General features: G+C 34.4%; 1 protein-coding gene across 1 annotated transcript in view; it reads right to left on the bottom strand.

Annotated features, from left to right (window-relative positions):
• TUSC3 (tumor suppressor candidate 3) overlaps positions 1–21,431 on the bottom strand; it is a 120,352-nt gene that overhangs the window by 53,264 nt on the left and 45,657 nt on the right. Inside the window, exons 3-6 of the mRNA XM_065696800.1 lie at positions 14,029–14,146; positions 11,594–11,734; positions 10,976–11,116; positions 3,770–3,859 (exon numbers count right to left, since the gene is read on the bottom strand). Coding sequence (XP_065552872.1) covers positions 3,770–3,859; positions 10,976–11,116; positions 11,594–11,734; positions 14,029–14,146 — 490 coding nt within the window. The remainder of the gene's footprint in view (positions 1–3,769; positions 3,860–10,975; positions 11,117–11,593; positions 11,735–14,028; positions 14,147–21,431) is intronic.

The following is a 21,431-nucleotide window of genomic DNA, read 5'->3' on the forward strand; positions in this document are numbered from 1 at the left end:
CTACTGTAAATTAAGAACCTCAATATTCTAAGCATAAATTTTTCCCATAGTACCTTAATTTTACATTAAAAAATGCAAAAGCGATGCTAGCAGTGAAATGTATTTTTCATTTAACTTCAGAATCGTAGACTACCACATACCCCTCCCAGCAGGACCATCTGAAAAGTGGTATTTTAGAGACTGCTCCCAAATAAAGATCAGTGGTTACAGAACTCTGAAAGTATGGAAAAAAAAAAAAAGCTGAATAAACTCCATAACTGAATGACTTGATCTGATATTACAAGGTGTTCTATTTGAAAGATTTGCTACACAGATATAAATCGCTTCAAAAGGATGTAATTTGTCTTACGCTTAGGCAATTCTAACAAGTTTTTAAAATATAAGATGCAAAAAAGCTCCCCAAAATCCAATTCATATAGTGGCAAATAACACCATTACCCATTTGGATAATAAGCATCATCTTATACAGGAAAACCTCGATTATGTGACAAAAATATCGTATTTTTCTCTTCACACAAAAACTTTTCCAACATCTAATAATTTATTCTCAGAGAAGGAAAGAAAATTATGAGCTTGGGAAACCATCTTAATTCAGTATTTTAGATCGAGCCTGTCCTTTGCCCTGTTCTCATTTATAGCAAAATTTCAACCATTTTAAAAATGTAGTCTTGAGCATACTGCATAATAAAAATTGTCGGATTTGTATCCAAATGAAAAAAAATGGCTGCTAATCCTGGGATAGATATACACCAAAGCTTTCCTATACACTGCTATTTCACTAAAAGCTGATGAAAATCTAATGAGAATTCTTTCCTATTAGGTCAATTAAACAGCAGAACTACCTCTGCAGGAGGCTCAAAAATACGTAATTGCATTCTCCAGCTCACCACAGACCAAGCTCTGAATAAAAATCAGAACTTTCCCAAAACTGTTTTTATACAGACACCAAAGGGATGTTAAGTTTTCACTCTCAATCCCAGTAAAACAGGTACAGATTTTAGAGTCACAGAGTCAGTAAGGGCCTGAGCCTAACAAAGGTATGAGGCAGATGATGAAAAACTCCAGAAATGTGAGAGAAAGAATGTGTCAAAATAGCACCAGATTCATCAACCTAAACCAGAACTGAAATATCAAACAATGGCACTGCATGATGTTCAGCTGTCTATGTAAAAGTTGATACTGCTTCCATGTGGACCCAGAAAATGAAATTAGCTGATGTCAATGGGGATTAAAAGTAAGTAACTGCAATAACCTCAGTAAGTGAGCACATCACACACAAGTACAAAAATATGGTTTAAAAGCTCAATTCAAAGAATACAATCATAGAATTAAAGTAGTTTAGGCAATCAAAGAATCATTTTTGTGCTGGTGCACAAGCCAAAAAAATTAAGAACTGGTAATGTTGCTGTACAAGATACTGGCACTAGTAAGTAGTGTTGTTTAAGAAAAGCACACCAATGTCTTTTCATCTTTTGAAAAAATAGGAATTTAAGGAAAATAAATGAGGTGTCATCTAAAATTATGACAAGAACAAAGCAAATAATAGGAGATGTCTGAAGCAAGAAACAGTTTATAGAGACAGAATATTATAAAATTCTGGTGACATATCAGGCTCTACAGCTAGTACAAAACTGAAACATCAACTCCTATGAAATAAAACAGCTAAGAATTAGCTAACAATAAACCAATTAAGCTTGGTGAGCTATTCTATGCCTCCTCTTAAAAACAGAATTTTACAAGATAAGACTGTTAACAAGGTTTCAGAGCATTAGGTACCAGTAATCCTTGTGCAAAATTGGCATACAAATTTTGAATTGATAATAAATCCTAGACACTGGAAAGAAAGTGACGAGCTAAATTTCATCCAGATGTAAAGACAGCAGTTGCTGACTTAATGCAAAACAGTGTTACAGTGAATTATCGTGGCTGAATAAATCTCACAGAAGTGATAGATAAGCACTTCTATGACTTCAAATTCACAGGAATATACACAAGTGCTAGAAAATGAAACAGCAAAAAGTTCAATAGTGTTACTCGAAAAAAAAATCCACAATTTAAAATAGGTAAAGGGTTACAGAATGCTTATTAAGCTTCTAATACTGGTAAAATAAGAGCTTTAAGTTACAACTATACTGGTCAGGGATACCTTAAATCAACAACTTGGTGATCTTGTGACTGGTTTTACTTACTCTCACAGGTACAGCCCCAAGGAGGCAAAAGTACTGACACATTGTGAACAAAGAGAGATAGGCAAGACAGAGGCACAAAATAACTTATCTGAAGTCATATATTGAAGCAAAATCAGAAAAGAAGGCATGAATGCTGACTAATACAGCAGATTAGTATCCAGAACTTAAAGCTGTCTTTACTATTATTTTCATTATTTAGTTTTGTATGCTAATACTCCTAAACTAGCAGCTTTACAGACACTCAGCTAGGATATGAGTTCACACTCTGAAAACTGAGACAAGAAGGCACAAATTCAGGAACAATTGAAGGGTTTTTTTTTTTTAATTACTTAATGTAAGTAATTCTTCAGAAACAGCTATTTAAGAAAAGGGCAATGTGTACAAAACTGGATATAGTAAAAACTAATTGGCCACAAACGGTGCTTTTTCTTTGCAGTATTTCTCCTTTCTGACACTCCATAGGAAAGTATCATAAATACTAAAAGGCACTAATGAAAAACTCTAATTTTTTATAAACAGTGTTTTATAGAGATTGTTTATTACATAATCAATTCCACTTCTGCATAACAAAGTTGACAGATGGAATCATGTCATTTTATGACATCAATAAACCGCTACATTCCTGCTTAAAGTAGATCAGTAATCAAATTCAAACCATAATTTTTTGCTATTTCAAATAAGATATGCCACAAAGGGAGCTTTGAATACATTGTTTCTTTAAGACATATGGCAGTCTCCTTTAACTAGTGATAGCCAAACCTGAAAATAGCTTGACAGGACACTAGTTACAAAAAAAGCTTCCTGACACTGCAAGTTTTGCCTGAGAAGCTGTAAATAACAAACAGTGGCAGAAACTAGCCAAGATCCTCTTTATTTTCCTGGTAGACTGTGAGTTTCTTCTTCTGAACTCTAATTTACTAATTTGTGATCAGGAAGGAGCAAGTAACAGAATTCCTTCAAAGTCAACTAATTTTGGCAGTAGTCAACTATTAGTAACTTCTTATTAAAGCAGATTAAGAATATAAGTCAAAGGAATAAAGAGATATAGTAAAAAGCATTCCTTAAAGATCAGTGGAAAAATTCCAGGTGTGATGGAAAATGGTACAAAGCATGTGAAAATATTTGCCATCTCCTTTTCTAACTAAAATGCTCAAGAGGAAGGTAACAAACCTCAAAGGTTTGCGTAAATGAAGCCTGAAAAGAAGAAAACCCCAAACCCAAACAACTTGCTTTTCACTTTACGAGGGAGCATATTTCTACAAAAGGATACAATACCATTTATCTTTGGGCAGTGGAAATTGTGTGGTATCAGACCTTTTATAACACATGCACTACAGCTGGGAACCCGATAGAGAGAATTTTGGAAAACATGGCCACTCATTTCATTTCTCAAATCAAAGACGGTGGCACTTTCTAAACATCTGAAATTCCAAAACAGACTCTGCTTGCAGCTGGAGATTTAAGCCTCCAACAGACTGTGATACAGTGCCATGAAACTGCAATTATTTGCAATTGTAGACTCAGTGCAGGAAATTACTATCAAGATCATATTTCCCCTCAAAATGAAAGAATCAACTCACCACTTGTCCATTCTGAGGATTTTTATGCGCATATGGGGGTCCACGGATATGATTCCACATCTGACCAGATGTCATAGCAAATACAACACACTGGGAAAAAAAGGAAAACAATATGCTCATGTATTTACTCAGAAGAATTGAATAGAAAACCATTCTGTTAGTGATGCTTGGTTTAGATATATAATTATTTATGTAACCAGATATAGTATCAAACTCTATTTGATTTTTAGGATAGGGTTTACAGATGTGCTGCTCTCATAAAATTCTTAATGACTTCTGTTAGAAAATGAGTTAGGTCAAGACATAGGTTTTTAAAATCTCACTTGAAAGAATCCTGCCATTATATGCACTTGGAATTGCCACATTACTACACCTATATGGCAAAAAGCTTTCACAACAGTAAAAGACATTCATTGCAAATATTCTGCAAACTAGTGTTCAAGATTTATACAACCTTTCATAAAGTTAATTCTGCCTCTGACCGAATACAAATGCTTAGCTCACCCGTTTGCTTTCAGGTATACAAAATGATATATAAAAGCATAAGAAAAAAAAAAATCCGACTGTAGAAACAAGTGTCTACCCCATTTGATGAAATTCTCAGTGTGTGCCCTATATGACTATGATTCATTTTATCTATGGAAAATAATACTGGTTGAGTGGTAGAAAAGTGAAATTCCCTGTGGAAAGAAGTGTGAAGTTAGATTAGGGATGCATGACAACTGTAAAAACAGGCAATTCTTGTAGAATTATACATATAATATTGTCATAACTGCAGAATCTACATGTCATCATAGTCATAGCAAGTGTCATTATAAATACCTCAAGGAAGAAAATACAGTATCTTTTGAGTACCAAAAGAGAAAAACAAAAATGGGAAACTTGGATCATCTAAATATGTTTTTGGCTTACCAGTACAGATAATCCTTATGAAAACTCCAAGATAATTTAAGTACAGTTTTTACATATATGCTAATTTTTACTGTAAAATATTCCCACCAGCATAGTATAGTCATAGTGATTTGAGCAGATGGATTGCAAATGTAAGGATTAATACCGCGATGGTTAACTAAAGTAGGGTTTATTAAGAACTCTTTTAACGGGTTTTCTTTAAAAAATGCTTAGAAACACATTAATGAAATAAATGTAAACTATTATAGGTTTTATCCCCATAAATGCAGCATTGCCACCTCTAGCAATATCATTTCAACAAACTTTGCAAGGCGTTACGACTGAATCTTAACAACACAGCACAGCACAGCACCCACTCACCCCAAAGTGAAGCCAATGAATGCTCTCAAAAATCTAGAGATAAACACTGGAGGAGTAATCATGACATTAGAGAAAGGGAAAGATACTAGGAAATGTGTACATAACAATTTTAACTGTGGTGTTATAATTGAGACTTTTTGCCCTTGTAATAGAAAGAAAAAGAAAATAATGAATACATCTTCATGTTGAATTAAATAATAACTCTTTGTTGTAGTGTTAAGTTTTCAATTACACGAGGAACAGATTCTTGACTTGAAACACTCAAGGTGTGTTTCATTTTGCCCTTAGCAGGATTTCTAATATATCAGTATAGTAATTAACATGGAAGATGAAAGCATCATGGTAGTGATTGTTAGCAAATGGATTATGTTGTAATTAAGTATATGCAAAGAAATGAAGAGAGTGTATGGTTCAATTGATGGGAAAAGGGTAACAGCTATTTCTGCCTTGCAGACTGTTTTAGAAATTTATGCTGCAATTTTGGTCACACAGGATATACCTTATGTGAAAGTACAAAAGTGGAGAAACTGAAAATGTGGGTAACAGAACTGAGCTGGAAGAGATGTTTTAAAAGGCTAAAAGTTAGCTGAAATGTAAAGCACTGAAAGAGGATAGACAGAGTACGCAAACTGTGGCTCTCTGAAAGTGAGTTTTCTATGAGAAGTTATTCTACCCATTACCGTACTTAATTTACATTCTCTAGGACCAAATCTTCTTCCATATGGAAAGATTTAAAACACTCCACCCCAGTTTATGCATAGTCATATACTTTATAACAGTTAAATATCTGTTCACATAAGAAAAATAACATTCTAGATTCATTAATCAGTAGTTAATTTTAAGCATAGTTAAAAAAAAAACCGAGGCAGACACAGGCATCTAGCTCTGTACGTATTCTATACTATTCTGGATATGTAAGTTTCAACCATTTCACGATTATTGTTTTAAAGAAATGTAATCCTTTCTTTCCAGTTTAACTTTGCTTCTGTACTCAAAGAAGCCTACAGAATTACAGGATCTGTACTCAATTTCTAAATAACAATCCATCACTTCTTAGAATGTCCAATATAAGCTATACGATTCAAGGATAGAAGTACAATATAGAAGCAAAGAGAATGGGTTTCTATATCTTTAAAAAATGCCATGCATTTTTCCCCCCTCTCTAACTATGGGAAGAAAAGGAAATTAATAACTTGCATTTATTGCTGTTCTTTCGAGATGCCTATCTACTCGTACGGAGAAGCCTAATTTTTTCTAGCCGTGTCTTTGAATAAAACACATTACTTTTTTAGCCTCATTCCCACAAGAGGGTAAAGAAGTCACTCACAACCATGATACCCTTTCAGAGCAAGCTCTTTTGGAGCAGTAACTGATGACGAATGTACTGTATTGTGTAGTACTGTGGAGTATATCAGCACAGAACACATTTCTCATAGCCATTAACTGTTATGACAATCGGAAGCACATGCTTTGTCTCCTAATTCAAGCAACTTCATATATTTTGCCCAGTGGAGTCAACTCCTAGGCAGCTGCCTTCTAACCTGAGCAGACTTTGCCTTCCCACATTCCACTGGTATACAGGCAAATCTGAAATACACACATAAAACCAAAAATTACATGCAGAAAACCACAATGGCAGCCTAGTAAAGAAAATGCTTTAAAAGAAACCCTCATAGCCCCTATTCACCCTTGTAGCTCACATTCTAGACAGCTGAACAAGCTCTCAGCACCAGTACTGAGTTGTCCAAAATGCAGCAATTCCTTCTAAAATGTTAGAAATCCACCCAGTTTATGTCATCTGACCTTTTATTCTCTCTACTTAAGACATGAAGAGTCTTGACAAGAATCTAAATTGCTTCTTTCTGTAAGTGAGCAGAACTCTGCAAATATCTAAGAACTGAAGTCCTTCCTCATCTTTGTGAGACCATGGGAGAGAGAAAAATGCCCACAGATGAAGAGTAAGATCTGAATTAAAGTCTAGGGGATAAATTTTGGATGTGACCTCAAAAAGACATCTTATGGGGTATACTGCGATTCAGTCATCTGGTTTGCCATTCTAAGAGTCTTCTGGGTAATGTTGCAAGTAAAAATGCCTAAGGCATACAAGATACTACCAGAGTCTGCAGTGCTTCTACAGGGGGATGAAATCACTAATAGCATTGCTGTTGCACAATTTAATGTTGAGGACAAAACCAGTTCAACAGCCTTATGACTGGTGTCAACGTCTGAGATGAAAGCTCTGGTCTTGCTTCTGAAAGTTTACCAAAACCACTACACGTTATCACTAAAAACTGCATTCTTAAATATTCTCATAAAACAGCATTGGAAATATCTCTTATGAGACACAACTTTTTTTCTATCAATGGAGATATAAATTCAGCCAACATTTTGGGGATTCCCTCTTTCCCTGATAGTCAACAAAGAAAAAAAAAAAACAACCCACAACAAAAAAACCCACACAAAACCACAGAGGCATTTTATGCTGAGAATTTTTTTCTAATTTTAGGATCGTTCAATCAGGGAGAGAGGTACTGTGAATTTTTCATTCAAATAAAAAGTATCCAACTTTTGGCAGCACATAAATGCTCTTCAAAACAAACTACGAAGCTCTGAAAGACAAGGAAAAGTAAACAAGAGACTTGTCTGTTTGCTATGATACAGTTGTCAGAATTCCAGGATATAGATGAAAGATTCAGTTGAAATTTAAAAGGTTATTTTTCAAATGATTAATGAATGCTGGCTACCTAACAGTACAACATCACCTGAAAACCAATCAAAACCCAAACCTACAGCTTTTAGAAAAAAAAATCTCCTGTGCTTTCTCAGTTCACAATATCTGTAAAAGGAACTGCCAATAAGAAACTAATTGCCAAAGCTCTTACCAAAAACATGGGCTTCCTGTAGTTGTCCAGGCTTTCAAGGGTTTATTTGTTTTTTAAAGTTGAGAAAGGAAAAAATATTAATGAGGAATATAATTATTTATTAGTCATACCCTTCCTAAATACATTTTATTAGACATGACTCTCCTCTACTAGATACCATCTTGCCTATTTTTCCTTTTAATGAGCTACTGTGAAAAAAGAAGCTCAAAGTTTTATTGGTAGAAAAAGCACCATGGAGGAGATTCATAACTACACAAGATCTTCAAATGAATACATCTGTCTACAGATCTTAACCTATTCTAGTCGTTTTACAGAAATAAGCTTACCTGTGAAGAGGCCTGCAATCTGGCATCCCTGCTGATTTCACCAAAAAGAACTTACAACATTAGCTTGTATGTCCACTTGTAGATCTGAATAAAACCAAAAGGACTTCTGGCAACTGCATGATCTTTGCTAAAACACCATTTTGTAGTATGGGCCTTTGACAACATTGTGAAGGTGAAAGAAGAGTAATGATTAAACTGGGAAGCATTGGTTCAAAGCCATAATTAATTGCTAGATACTTTCAGATGCAGGACCTTTTTCTAAAACACCCTCTAAGTGCTATTCCTTTTTAAAGTAAAAAGAATTTTACAGAAAACAGTATTAACAACAACAATAAACAGCATTAATGCCATTTTAATTCCTTTTAATGTTATTACTGCTTGTCAATATAATCAGCAGGATGAAAACTACTGAATGGCATCAACATAATTTCTTTAAATGCTTGATCACATTTGGACATTGACCCTGTCCACACAGGTTCAATTGAATGTGATTATAAGTTTTCAGCATTGTAATTTACAGTTACATGTAAAATGTCCAACTACTGCTAAGGAGAACTGCAAATAAGAAAGAATTGATGTATTCATTTTCTTAACTCAATTAGGAAGTTAATTATGTCTTTAACTATTTATTGAATACAGATTGTAACAGAATCATTCTTGATTTGACTAACTGATTTTTAACCTCTGCAAGACAAAAAACTCAATTCCCCAAAACATTCAAACATTAAACTTCTGATCTGAATCCCTGAGGTATGAAATCGGAATGAAATTGCTGTCTGCAGAGATATATTGCACGGTTAAACAAAGGAAATGCCCTGATTATATCTTTATTTGATGTTTGACAAAAACATCTATTTTGTTGTGCTAATTACTGCTTTACTAAAGTGATCTCTACAGATTAGGACTAAAAAAAAAAAAAAAAATTAGATTGGTACATATAAAATTTGAGCTTACTGGCGGCAGAATTATCTTTAAATATCATTGAAAAATGCTGGTAATGTAGAAAAATACATGGCACTAAATATGATGGACTTTGAAAGAGAACTGTCAAAACTGTGCTAGAGCTCAGGATCCTCCAAATGACATCCTGGAACAGAGAAGACATTCTGCCCCTGGCTCTCTAGGTCAAAAGGAAGTATTCTGCTTGAAATCTAGTCCTGTAGGTGGTTTATTTGAAATGTTGTTCTTTATTCCTTCCTCAGTATATGTGGTAGATTAACAAACTGCTTAAACAAAGGATGTATGCCATGTACACTTGTAGGAAATGCTATGATAGCACAGCAGAGAAAACAGCATTATCAGTAGCCATTATTCAAGAGTAATGTTAAAGAACTCTGGACAAAGAGTTTGCTTTAAGATCTTAATCATTTAGCTGCAAAACTGAATTAGAGCCCAACAAGTATCAGGTAACTTCATATATGTAATATGTATATAATACAATAAAGGCTGCCAATGTGCCTAATCAGCTGAAAGTGTCAAAAAAGATGGTAACTTCTCATAATGTTGAACTGAAGCAGAACAGCAAACCATCAACGCGATGTGGCTTTGAAAAGGCAAAACCAAACACAGGATGTATCATTAACTTACTTCTTGCAGAGCTAAAATACACAGGATCATAAAATCACCCACATTGGAAGGGAATTTGAAAGACCATCTGGTCCAAACTTTCATGGAAATGGGAGCTTAGATGAGAAATAAAATACAAATACTGCTGCACAACTCATATTCCATCCTAGCCATGTGCTGTCAAAGAAAGGCTAATTCACATTTATGCAAGTTGAAACAACGTCTTTAAAATTAATAAATAACCATTTACATGAAAAAAGAAAAAAAACCTTGGCTTATTTTGTCAAATAATAAACAAATTGCTAAAAAGTACTTTTCCCAAGTAATGTATTGCTTGGTAACCCTAGACACTATTCTAGTGTTGATAATCATTCTCCTGACTTTGTGTCCCTATAAATTTTTATCCCTACCAGCCTTAGATGCTGCTACTCAATATTTTTCCTCTTCTGCCAGTCACAGTGATGGCAGAGTAACTAGTAGTTACCGATACACATTAATTGTCTCATCTGCCATCCTTGCATGCTATCTCCTACCTAAAACTGAGACAGCTGACTATGCTGCACAATCCACATTTTTCAGTCTACTCAAGCAATTTGAAAGCCACTATATAAACAAAAATACTGCAGTACACTATCAAGTGTGTATTTCAAACATGCTGTTGGACAGTTTTAAAATTTCCTCAGAGTTAACTCTGTAAGATCATCTTATTCTCATTTAGGTTAAGACTGCAATGTTAATGTCAGTACTACTCAAATCAGTCTTGAAAAAAATTACAACTTTTTCTTTATTTCCTAGTTCTTTTATAATTTTCTCACAAACTTTTAAAAGCCTTTGTTACTTTTCTTAACCTTTCACTACTCTAAGGCGATATAGTCTGAAATTAATATCCACACTAAATCAATGATATTACTGATTTTACAAAAAAGGGCAGGTTGAACAACAGCAGTGAAGATTAGTAACACTTTTTATTAGAAATATTAGTGACTGATAAAGCTAATGAGAATTAGCCTCAAAATCTAGATTATGAATCTTTGATAGTACCATACTGAACACTGTATTAATGAAATGTTTTTTAATTTACTTATTGTGCAAGTAATGAAGACACATATGCTAAGATAAGGAGCTAATAAAAAATAGACTGGTAAGGAAAATCTGCATACCAGAGCTGCCATGGCCCAGCCAGTTTTGTTGTAGATGAACTCCAAGTTATTTCTTCGCAGATATAACAATCCACCGACAAGAGATACCAGAAGAGCCAGTGCAATTGTACCAGAATAGTTAGGAGGCCTGAACACTCTAATCTGGAAAAGATAAATGAAAATACAGATTGCAATAAATGCATACATACAGATTGTCTTATATATAAACAAACAAGGAGTACCTGAAATCTGGTTTCAGCACCAGGAAGACTAAACCCTAAGCTTATATTTATGTAAGAAAAAAACAGTACTTCCTTTAATACACAAATTGGAAAAAAGTTTTAAGCATCATATTGAACTGCTAAACTCCGAAACATTATTTCTTCAACACATTTGCAGGGTGTCGGGATTAGGAGCACCTACCTCTGGATCTTTCTGTTTTGTATAAGGTTTGCATTATATATGATTTACTTATTAACAACTAAATATCACAGTACCACTACCTGTTTTCATCCAAAATAAAGACTACATTACAATTCAACAAAGCAAGAGTGGAATATAATCTGCAAAACTGCATAAATTGACACAGATTACAAAGATACATTTGATTTCAACTTTTAAAACTGTCGAAAGACTTACATGAACATCTGTTCTGTCAGCTATCCATTTAGCTAGCTGCTCAGCTGCAAAGCCGATTCTCTGCAGGTCAAACGTGTCAGCTCTCTTGGGTTTACCTTTTGGAGGAAAATGCATGAAAGTCGGAGCAGAGTTCATATTCAGCTACAAAAAATAGGAAAAAAAAAAACCAGGAAAAAATATTGTAACTCTACCCCAAAAAATTTTACCTTTTACATACATGACAGCACAAGTCTAATCAGCATGAAAAATAATAATTTCCTCTATACATTAGTCTATTTTTATACATCTCCAAGTACAGTCCTGCAAAGAAAGAACATTCCTTCCAGTAGACAGGGATGTTTAATTACTCAGAGTGTTTCACCCCCAAACTTTTCTGAGTGTCTTGAAGTTCTTATACACTGGAACTTTCCTGTAACTAGTAAAACAGAGACCCCACATTTATTCGATCTGTTCAAATATATTTGGCTACAATTCTAGGGCAGGAAAATCGTGTGACTGTTTCTCTTGCCTAATACAACGTTAATTAAGTCTTCCATTCGCTTCAAGATGGACCACCCAACACTGACTAGTCTTTTTTGAATTCAGAAAGGCCTACGTAACTAGCTTAGACTACATAACTTGCCCTAGAAATTACATGACTGTGTTGATGTCACTGGAACTATTCACAGTATATCAAAGAAAACAAAGGTGATAAACAAATACATTTATATTTTCCACTTTAAATTTGACTTCAACTTTGGTATAGGAGGATATAATTTTAGTATATCAAATTCCTCCATATTCAGTCCATCTTAGAAACAGTGCAGCAAAACACTTGAAAAACGTAACATAGAATCATAAACAAAATCAGAACAATAATTAAAGATGATGCAATATGGAGAGCTTTAAATAACAAAGGCAGAGTAAACTTGTTTCACTACTGCAAAATGAGTTTCATCACATTACCAAACCTCAACATTTAACCAAGTACAGAACTGAATAGAAATCACCAGCTACTAAAATATTTTACATCTAAAAGAAAAATAGCCCACTTCTTTAGTGAACTGATTTGGAAAAAAAAAAAAAAAAAAAGAAAGACTATGATAAATGTTGTGAAATAGTTTTATAAAATATTTTATAAGATACATATATGTCCTGACACCGTATAGAGTTTGGGGTAAGCTGCTTTGCAACTGCTTTGTCATTTCTCTACAAACAGAATAAAAGCTGAAAAATCAGTCCCATGACTTTTGAGGGTTTTAATGCTATGGCATCCATATTACATGACTTGTTTGTACACAAAAACATAAAGCAAGCCTAAACCACACTTCCTCCAAATCCACCTTTAAATAGCCATTAGTATCACTTATCCTTTACACCATTTTTCTCAAATACAGTCAAAATCTTACCTATTTTATCTAATTGTCTTGTTTTTACATTACTTTAAATGCATACCACCTGAAATAAACTGAATCTGTACTCTTGTACACAAGGACTAAGTTGGACTGGGCTATTCTAATATGTACTGGTTGGCTTAAGGCAAGATCAAACAACATATTGCATTACTGTAACCATGTAGGATAATGTAAAATGATTTTAAAGATTGTTTGAACTAAAATTTTTAAGGCAAAATCCTAAGCCGTTAATAAACATTCTTTACACAACACATTCTCAGATCTCAACTGGAAGAAAAAATATTTACTAAACAGTAATTAGACTTTTTAAATTTAGTATTTCAAAAATAAATTTTTCTCCTGGAAAATTTCTTCTCCAAGAGGTGGTTAAAAATAGAGGGAGCTTCAAAACTTGTCACTCCTCTTGATCTGCATGTTTTGCTTCAATCAATGGATAAATATCAGGGAAATGCATGTCAGTATTTATTATTTATTTTCAAGTGATGTGTTTCGCCTTGACAACTCGATTTAAGAGTGAACCTTAGATTGTTCTCCAACAGTTGATTTTTCACTCTTCAAAGCAGAAAATCTAAACCAGACTCTTTTCTTTTCCTTGAACAACTTCCAGAATAATACAAATATTACTGGAGTTGAAGAATATTGTATTATATAAAAGCAATTAAAAAGCTCTTTTACTTAAAAAGCGTTTTTCCCCTAACGATAAAATAAAGGAAATCTTTAAATTCAAATGTTAATTACACTGCACTTAATATAAATAAATGACATTAATTACGGGTTGAAAAACAGTCTGTATACATATAACGTAATGTATAAATAAACATTATAAACAGCATTTGGAAAATACTAGAAGTTGCTACTGGTATAATCTGCCATTGCTAATGTCACAGAAGCCCTAATGCCTGGTGTTTTTAACCAGGAAGAACTTGTATACAAAACACAGAGGTACATACCTACACAGAGAAAATAATTTATTTTGTACCAGTTGGCAAATCAACATGTAGTTCTAAAAATGAAGACTGTCTTACAATGTTCAACATTTACCTGTTGAAAAACATCTGCACCTTCATCATAATCCACTATTGTGAAAAACAGTTTGTTTGAGAAAGCAGATGAATAGCGCCATGAATTAGCCAGCACTTGATACTCTTCATTAGCTTGCCTGTTAAGGAAAAGAAACAAATGTACATCCATGTGGCATTTGCTGGCAAGAAAGATTCTATAACCAGCTGCAGCAGTCAGATGAATCACACTTGCAGCAGTATCATTCTCAACAGCCATATTATTAAAAGTTCCAGCTAGTTATGCAACTTTTTGCTTCAAACTTATCTTCTCCAAAATTGTTAAGTCAAAGTATGGCACAGAAACCCCAAGATGATGTTAACAAAAATTAATGTTTTCCATATTTAAAAGTCTCAGAGATGAGGAGTGGACTGAGTAGCAAGCATGACACAATCTGCTAACAGATACATGTAAGGACATGCTTATGTGACCCTCAAGTATGGTATCATGAGAATAATTTTGGGATCCCTTTCCAGCAAAGACATTCCCTAAACACACAACCACAGACCCACACAACCACAGGTTCTACCTCAGGAAAAATCCATAGCAATGAATAATTCAGAAGAAAAAGAAGGAAAAAAATAAAGAAAAAATATTAAAAAACAATCTGAAAGGATCCCTGCAGTAGTTTTGGCTTTCCACAGGCTCCTTTGCTAATTATTTTAGCAAAGAAACTAAATTATTTTATATTATTAATTAAATAAAAAATTCTTGTTGGAACTGGATGATCTTAAGGTCCTTTCTAATCCTAACTATTGTGTGATTCTATGTCAAGAACCTCCCCATTTCCTGAGATCATCCTTAGTCATGAAATATATTACAACTCCAGTGGAATTGTGTTGTATCAAGGAATATGCTGTATACGAAAAAAATCTATCATTTAAGAAAAACAGTTAAAATGAAATTCTATGCTCTCTTGCCCTGCCCCCCCCCCAAAAAAAACCAACAAAACACATGCTAAATATTATGAAATCATTACAAAATCACACAAAACTCAACTTTCACCATTATTGTCAGACTGATTAAAATCTGCTACTTAACACAGTTCCCCAATGGGCAAAGTTTGCAATTGTATAAAAAGAATAAAAGTGTTTTAGGCGTTAGTTATTTCTAGAAACAGATGCTAACATTAAGGAGACTAACATATTCACTGTCATCCTGAAGAGGGCAGTCAGATAACATCAAAGGAATGCTGTAAAATCTTAGTATCCGTAGGGCACTGTTCTGTTAAACCCACTATATTAAAGCTGAACCATTTTTATTATAAGAACAAGATAAAAATCACTTCATTTTGATGCCATCATTCTTCTCAGTCTACCTTTCACTTGGGATGAAACAGTATTTCTGGGAGATTCAGATACTCCAGTAATGTCCCCACTATTTGAGAGAAGACTTGTTTCCATTGATCTCCATGTATTCTGCATCTTTGAACTATTTTGAATGAATATAATTGGTAGAAAGTATCACTTTGCTTTGCTATCTTCAGTGTGAAGATGAAATTATGCTTTGAATCCATTTATTGAAAATCTAAGACAACCTTTTGCATTCTGTAACACATCCTCTCTGCAGGTTTTGAGGACTGTGTAGAAGCAATAGTGAAACAAGGAGAGGCAGAAATACAAAGCTACAGGAATACCAAGTGCAGAACTGAAGAACATCCTACAGTCCACTGGGTAATTTCCAATGGATACAATGCTGATACAATCACACTAACAGTAGCACTTGTTACTCTTTTTCAGATACAAAAAAGGCATAAGTACTAGGCAGTGAAAAAAGTCAACCTCCAATTAACATCAGGCAACATCAACTTTGTCACTTCTTATCTACCTGTAGCTATCATTAGTTAATATCAATTCTGTGTTTGTTTCTATGAAGTAATGCCAAGTATATGAAATTATCATTATATGAAATACTATAAAGGCATAAGGCAGAACTACATTTGGTATGAACTCATCAGAATAGTAACATGCATAGTAACACTACAGTATTACAGTAATAGTAACACTGCTCGTTAGTTTACAGGATTTTTTGATAGAAGATTTAAATGCTATTGCTGCTACAGTCATCTCTTAAGAATTTAATCACAACAGCAACACAGGAACTAGCAACAACAGTAGTAGTATTAATCAGTTACCAGAAAATAGTGGGCAAATCAAAAGGGAATGTTACTATTAGATTTACCTAGGAAATTCAACACAACAAAAAGTAGCCTCCTAAGCAAATGCTCTACAAAATTTTCTTCTAGTACATTGGAAGTGTCCATGAAACATTAGAAGTTTTATTTTAAAAGATAAGGTAGATAATCAGATTCTTATAGCTTGAGCTGTATTAAATTGGATTAATTGTATCCAATAAGAGCAACATTATAGTAAAAAAACCATAAACAGAATATTAGGAAAACAATAAAGGAGACTGTGGAATTATCTGCCAAAGAAACCAGTAAAACATTCTTTTCTGGCAAACTATGGACTGCACAAAACAATTACAAATGTACAATTGGCAAAGAATGCATTACCAGGTCACCTACCCATTCTTACCCACCTGTTTAAAGTAAATGGTCATCAGTGCTGCAATTTACCTCCAAAACAACTTTTGTTTTCTGTTTGCAGTAGTTTTCACAAAGTGAAGAGACAGCTGAATGCATATTTTGACTTCCTCTCAGTATCAAGAAAATAATAAATTCAGAATATTTGCTTTTATTTTTGTTTAGGTTGACTCATAATGTCACAACAAAAAGCACTGGAGAATCTACAAACGTGTCAAAAAAAAAAAATCAACACACACAACAAAATGAAGAGAGTATGGACACTAGTTGAAAACTACAGTGTTTATGCAATCTAGATATCTATAATAGGAATAGGAGTAGAAAGCAAGCTAAAACCCATGCTATTGTATTTACAGCATCCCATGAAATTTCCAATATTCTACAGATGAAAAGAAGCTAGATCATATTTTTGTAGTGGGTGAAAGGGGACCTGTGACCACAGGAAGAATGAGTCTCTTATGATGCCTTGTTAAACAGGACTCATCAATACTTTTATCAAGCTCCTGAAGTGCACTGGAAAAGCAATTGCAGAACTTCCAACAGCTCCCTGCACATTTCCTTTTCCTTCTTTGAACAAAAGTTCAAAAGATAATTCACTCTCAGTACAGTTAAGAGACCTGTCAATGATTTTCTCACTACCTGCTCTTGATCAACCAGCAAAAAAACTGAAAGGCAGAGGATCCTGTTTTTTTCTTTCTGAAGACACCTCCTTAACTGTCAGAATTCTTTTTGTTGTTGAACTACTCTTTGATTGGCTGCTTGAAAACAGTTTTCTGAGATACCTCCTTGAACAGGGAAACCAACAGAATTATTCTCTTTTCTAGATTAAAAACTTCCCCTTGGAGATCTCATTGACAGGGCAGATGTTAATAAAATTATGTGTGATCTCTCATATTTTATGTATATACTTCATATGTATATTTACACACATGCAACTTCAGCTAACGGGAGTAATCAGTGCTCCTTTCATTATAATGAAACTTCTGATGCTTTTAAAAATGCAATAGTCTGGTGAAGAAAATTATTGTCAACACAAACTCCTTTGCATTACCAGCCATTTCTAGCAGCTTCTTCATAAATACTGTCTTTACAAAACTGTGTTTTCCAAGAATCTGGAAGCAGATTTGTTACTTCCACAGTAAAACACTATTAAACACCATCCAGGACTGAAATATCACTATTTCAGTTTGGGCAGTTTACATGTTTGTCTCTGCAGATGGTCACCTGCCATTACTAACTACAGTCTTCCTCTGTTGCATTTCCCCATTTTTCTCCTGACCATTTATGATGCTAATCATAAGCTTTAACTTTATTTGCAATTATTCAAACTGGTTCAGTTACACCTATAAAAGAAACATTTGGGAATGCACAGGTATAAGCAGGTACAACAAAGTATGCACAACAAGATCCATTTGTTTCAGCTGGCTTAAAATTCACAGAGAGATGACATGTCTAAGTAACATATTTTAACTATTATCCTATAACAAACTACTGAACCAGGTCAAGGTATAGACTCTATCCACTGAAACTCTGTACTTTAGCCTCTAACACTGCTCCAAAGAAACACGAAGGAGAAAAAAAGACATTGAGAAAAAAATACGCATCCTTTTGTTGATGGGCTTCTGTTCGGGGGTGGAGGGGGAACTCAAGTGATCAGTTTCATTTCTCTGACTCGGATATCCCCTTCTAAATTAAAATACCCCAGTAATGAATTTGAAAAAGTAACCAGACAAAAATACAAGACATCTCTGATATGCAAAACAGAGACAGTTGCTTCTGCCAGTGAGATGAGAGAAGCAAAGCTTAGAAAATAAAAGACCTCATATAATTTGCTTATAGCTTGATCAAACGGTACAGCAACAAAGAACAAGCTAATGGTAACAATGAATGAAGCAGAGAAACAGCACAGTGACAGTTTCAGCAGGCTAGAGCTAAAGCCTAGGTGCAGCTGAAAATCAAAGCACTAATACTCAATTGAGTTGAGTGAGGGTGGGGGGTTGTTGCTGAAGTCTGGTTGGTAAAATGGTGTTGAACCTTTTCGGAAAATGTAGCGGTAATAAAATATGAGAACAGACTGCAAGGCACAGAAGATGAAAAGCAGAGAAGCTGAAAAGAATTTTCACTCAAAAATGCATTCAAGTCAGGCTAGTAGCTACTGTTTGCCTGTATGCAGTACAAAAGTACAGGATGAGAAACAGTCTTCACCTCTGTGAAGATGCTGTTGTCAGAGTGACCATTCTTTTGTTCTCTTTCTTACGTAAGGTGGTGGTTTTTTTCAGTAGTGTGACTGATGTGAAACTATCTAGTTGAGTGAGTAGTTCAGCACATTGGAAAAACAGAAAGTGGTCTTACATCCAGAGGAATCACTGCTTTGAGTTAGATTCTATTTCTGATTGTTCATCCAAACAAAAATAAAAGCCACAAACCGATTCATCATCACAGTGTAGAGGTCCCTTTCATGTATCAAACTCCAATGTGCAGAGTGTATAGACCAAGAATAGCAGTAACACACAAAGTCAATTAAGACTGAGTTCGATTTCCTGGGACCAAAACTGTTTAATCAAACATGCTTCCAAACACACATGAAGAAAACCCCCTATCTTCAACTGTTAGAAATACATCCCATCCCCACCAATGACTTCACAATCTAAAGCACATAGGATATCTAATCTGTTATGGTTAATTCATATCTCAATAGCAGCTATGTCATCTTGAACCTAAACAATTATGTCAACAGCAAAACTCATGTTTATGCTACCACTTACATAGTTGTGAAGGAATCGCATAGCTTAGAATACTTTTTGGACTAGAAAATTCAAACTTGCTTGTCCACAAAGCTAGATGGAAATGTTGTACTCCAAATTCTGCTTTAGGATGAAGATGGAATTTCTTTGAAAAACACTCTAGAGGCATGACTAGAGGCGCTACTAACATGCAAACAAAGCTGCTGCAGACATGATTCTAACATTTAAAAGTGATAATTTTACAGTGGGATAATATCATATGAATTGCATTATGTTAAATAACTTTTGCTAGGGAATACCTACGAAACACAAAATATGCTTTTGTTTTACTGAAAAAAAATCAGCTCCTTTATCTGAAAGGACATTTTTTTACATACAGAAGTTTCATCCAAATATCTGTAGTGCCAGGGACTTCTTTGTGCGTGGCATTTTAAGAAGAAGCTGGTATTATTTCCAAATGCTTTCACAAATCATAGCTATTAAGTGACTTATGTGATTGATGCTACAATGTCTTCCTCACTGTGCACCGAAAAGCCTTTGATTCTCCAAGATGAATTTGGTCAGCTTTCTACATATAGCTCTTTGCTACATGGATAGGTAAGACTTCTTTAAAACGTTTAAGTATCAAGCCTACAGGCATTTAATGACTTGGCTAAGATCACCTCAACCAAGTTTTACCCAAAATTTGGAACTTCTTGAGCATTAAATAGGATTGGGGATGGGTGGGTTGGGAGGGGTTGAAGGGGGCAGAATTCCTTCCTTCAGACCTTCTAGACAACACCCAAACTACATCATCCTTCAGCAACGGACAGGCATAACAGTCCTTAGTATGACAGAGAACTTGGTTCACCAAACTGACTTTGTATTCACTTTGAAGAGTGCCAAAAGTGACACTAATTTTCTGAATGCAAAAAGCTACTTCTCCATCCCCAGTAGCACAATCATTCAAAACAGCTGCCAGAAAAGTCATACTGATTTTACTGTAAACTCATTTTAACAACACTCTAAATATAACTAAATGCAAAATCAGATACAACAAAGAATATAGTTTAACAAGATAGGACACACATGATCTCTTCGGGCCTCAAACATGCAAATCTACAACGGCCGGCTCTAATAGCAATAAGCTTTCACTGCTCTTCTCCAGAACAGGACCACATTGCCTTCCATTCCTCCCCAACTTGTTATTTACTGTTTTGGTTGTTTTTTTGTTCAATAGTTCTGTGTTTTTCACATTTAGCATTTGATGTAGCTCTATGCAGCGCACAAACATCTTTTTTCCGTTTTGAAAATACTGCTCCTCTCTTCATCCCCTGGATGTTTAGAAAAGAGAACACACTGAAACATCAAATCCAGGCACAAAGGGAAAAGACAAAACCTTCTTTAAAAAAAAAAAAAAAAAAAAAAAGCTGATTCTGTGGTGCATAAACATAACAAGGCTCAAATTTTAGTGTAGGGGGGAGGAAGTACTAATGCTTGTGACAAAGTTATTCAAAGTAAAAAATTCCAGTCCAGGTGCCTTTTTCTATTTGATATATGACATTGATTTCTTTTTGTATGTAACTCTTCTGCAAATATTTTGATGAGTAGCAATTAACTGAAATCTTGGACAAAAGTATCCTCATAGAATATTACAGATTAAGATAAAAATCTATTTTTCCTTTAAGCAAACTGGCTAGTAAATAGCTAACAATAAAGTAATGCATGCATTTCATATCCTTTCAGTGCTGCTGTCCATTAATTAGCCATTGATTTGAAAACGTCAATTTTCCTGATAATGGTTTTATGTGCAGTACGATCAACCTCATTAAATTCCTTTTATTTCCCATGAAAAAGTGGATCACAAATCCACATTCATTTAAACAAACCCAACTGAAAGTAGTATGTTGATTTTTTCCTTTATTTTATGCTTCAAGATTTTCAGTTGGATCTTACATAAATGGCTAGCCTGGCATATTACAGGGCAAAGTTTATAAGTTCTTTTTCAGTAAACAATATACAGCTGTAAGCAAAATTAACTTCCTTAATAACATCAATATTTATATTGTTTTCACATGCCCTACAAAAGAGCTGTACATAAGACAGGGAAAGAATTT

This window comes from Lathamus discolor, chromosome 1 (genome assembly GCF_037157495.1).
Source record: "Lathamus discolor isolate bLatDis1 chromosome 1, bLatDis1.hap1, whole genome shotgun sequence".
Lineage (NCBI taxonomy): Eukaryota > Metazoa > Chordata > Aves > Psittaciformes > Psittacidae > Lathamus > Lathamus discolor.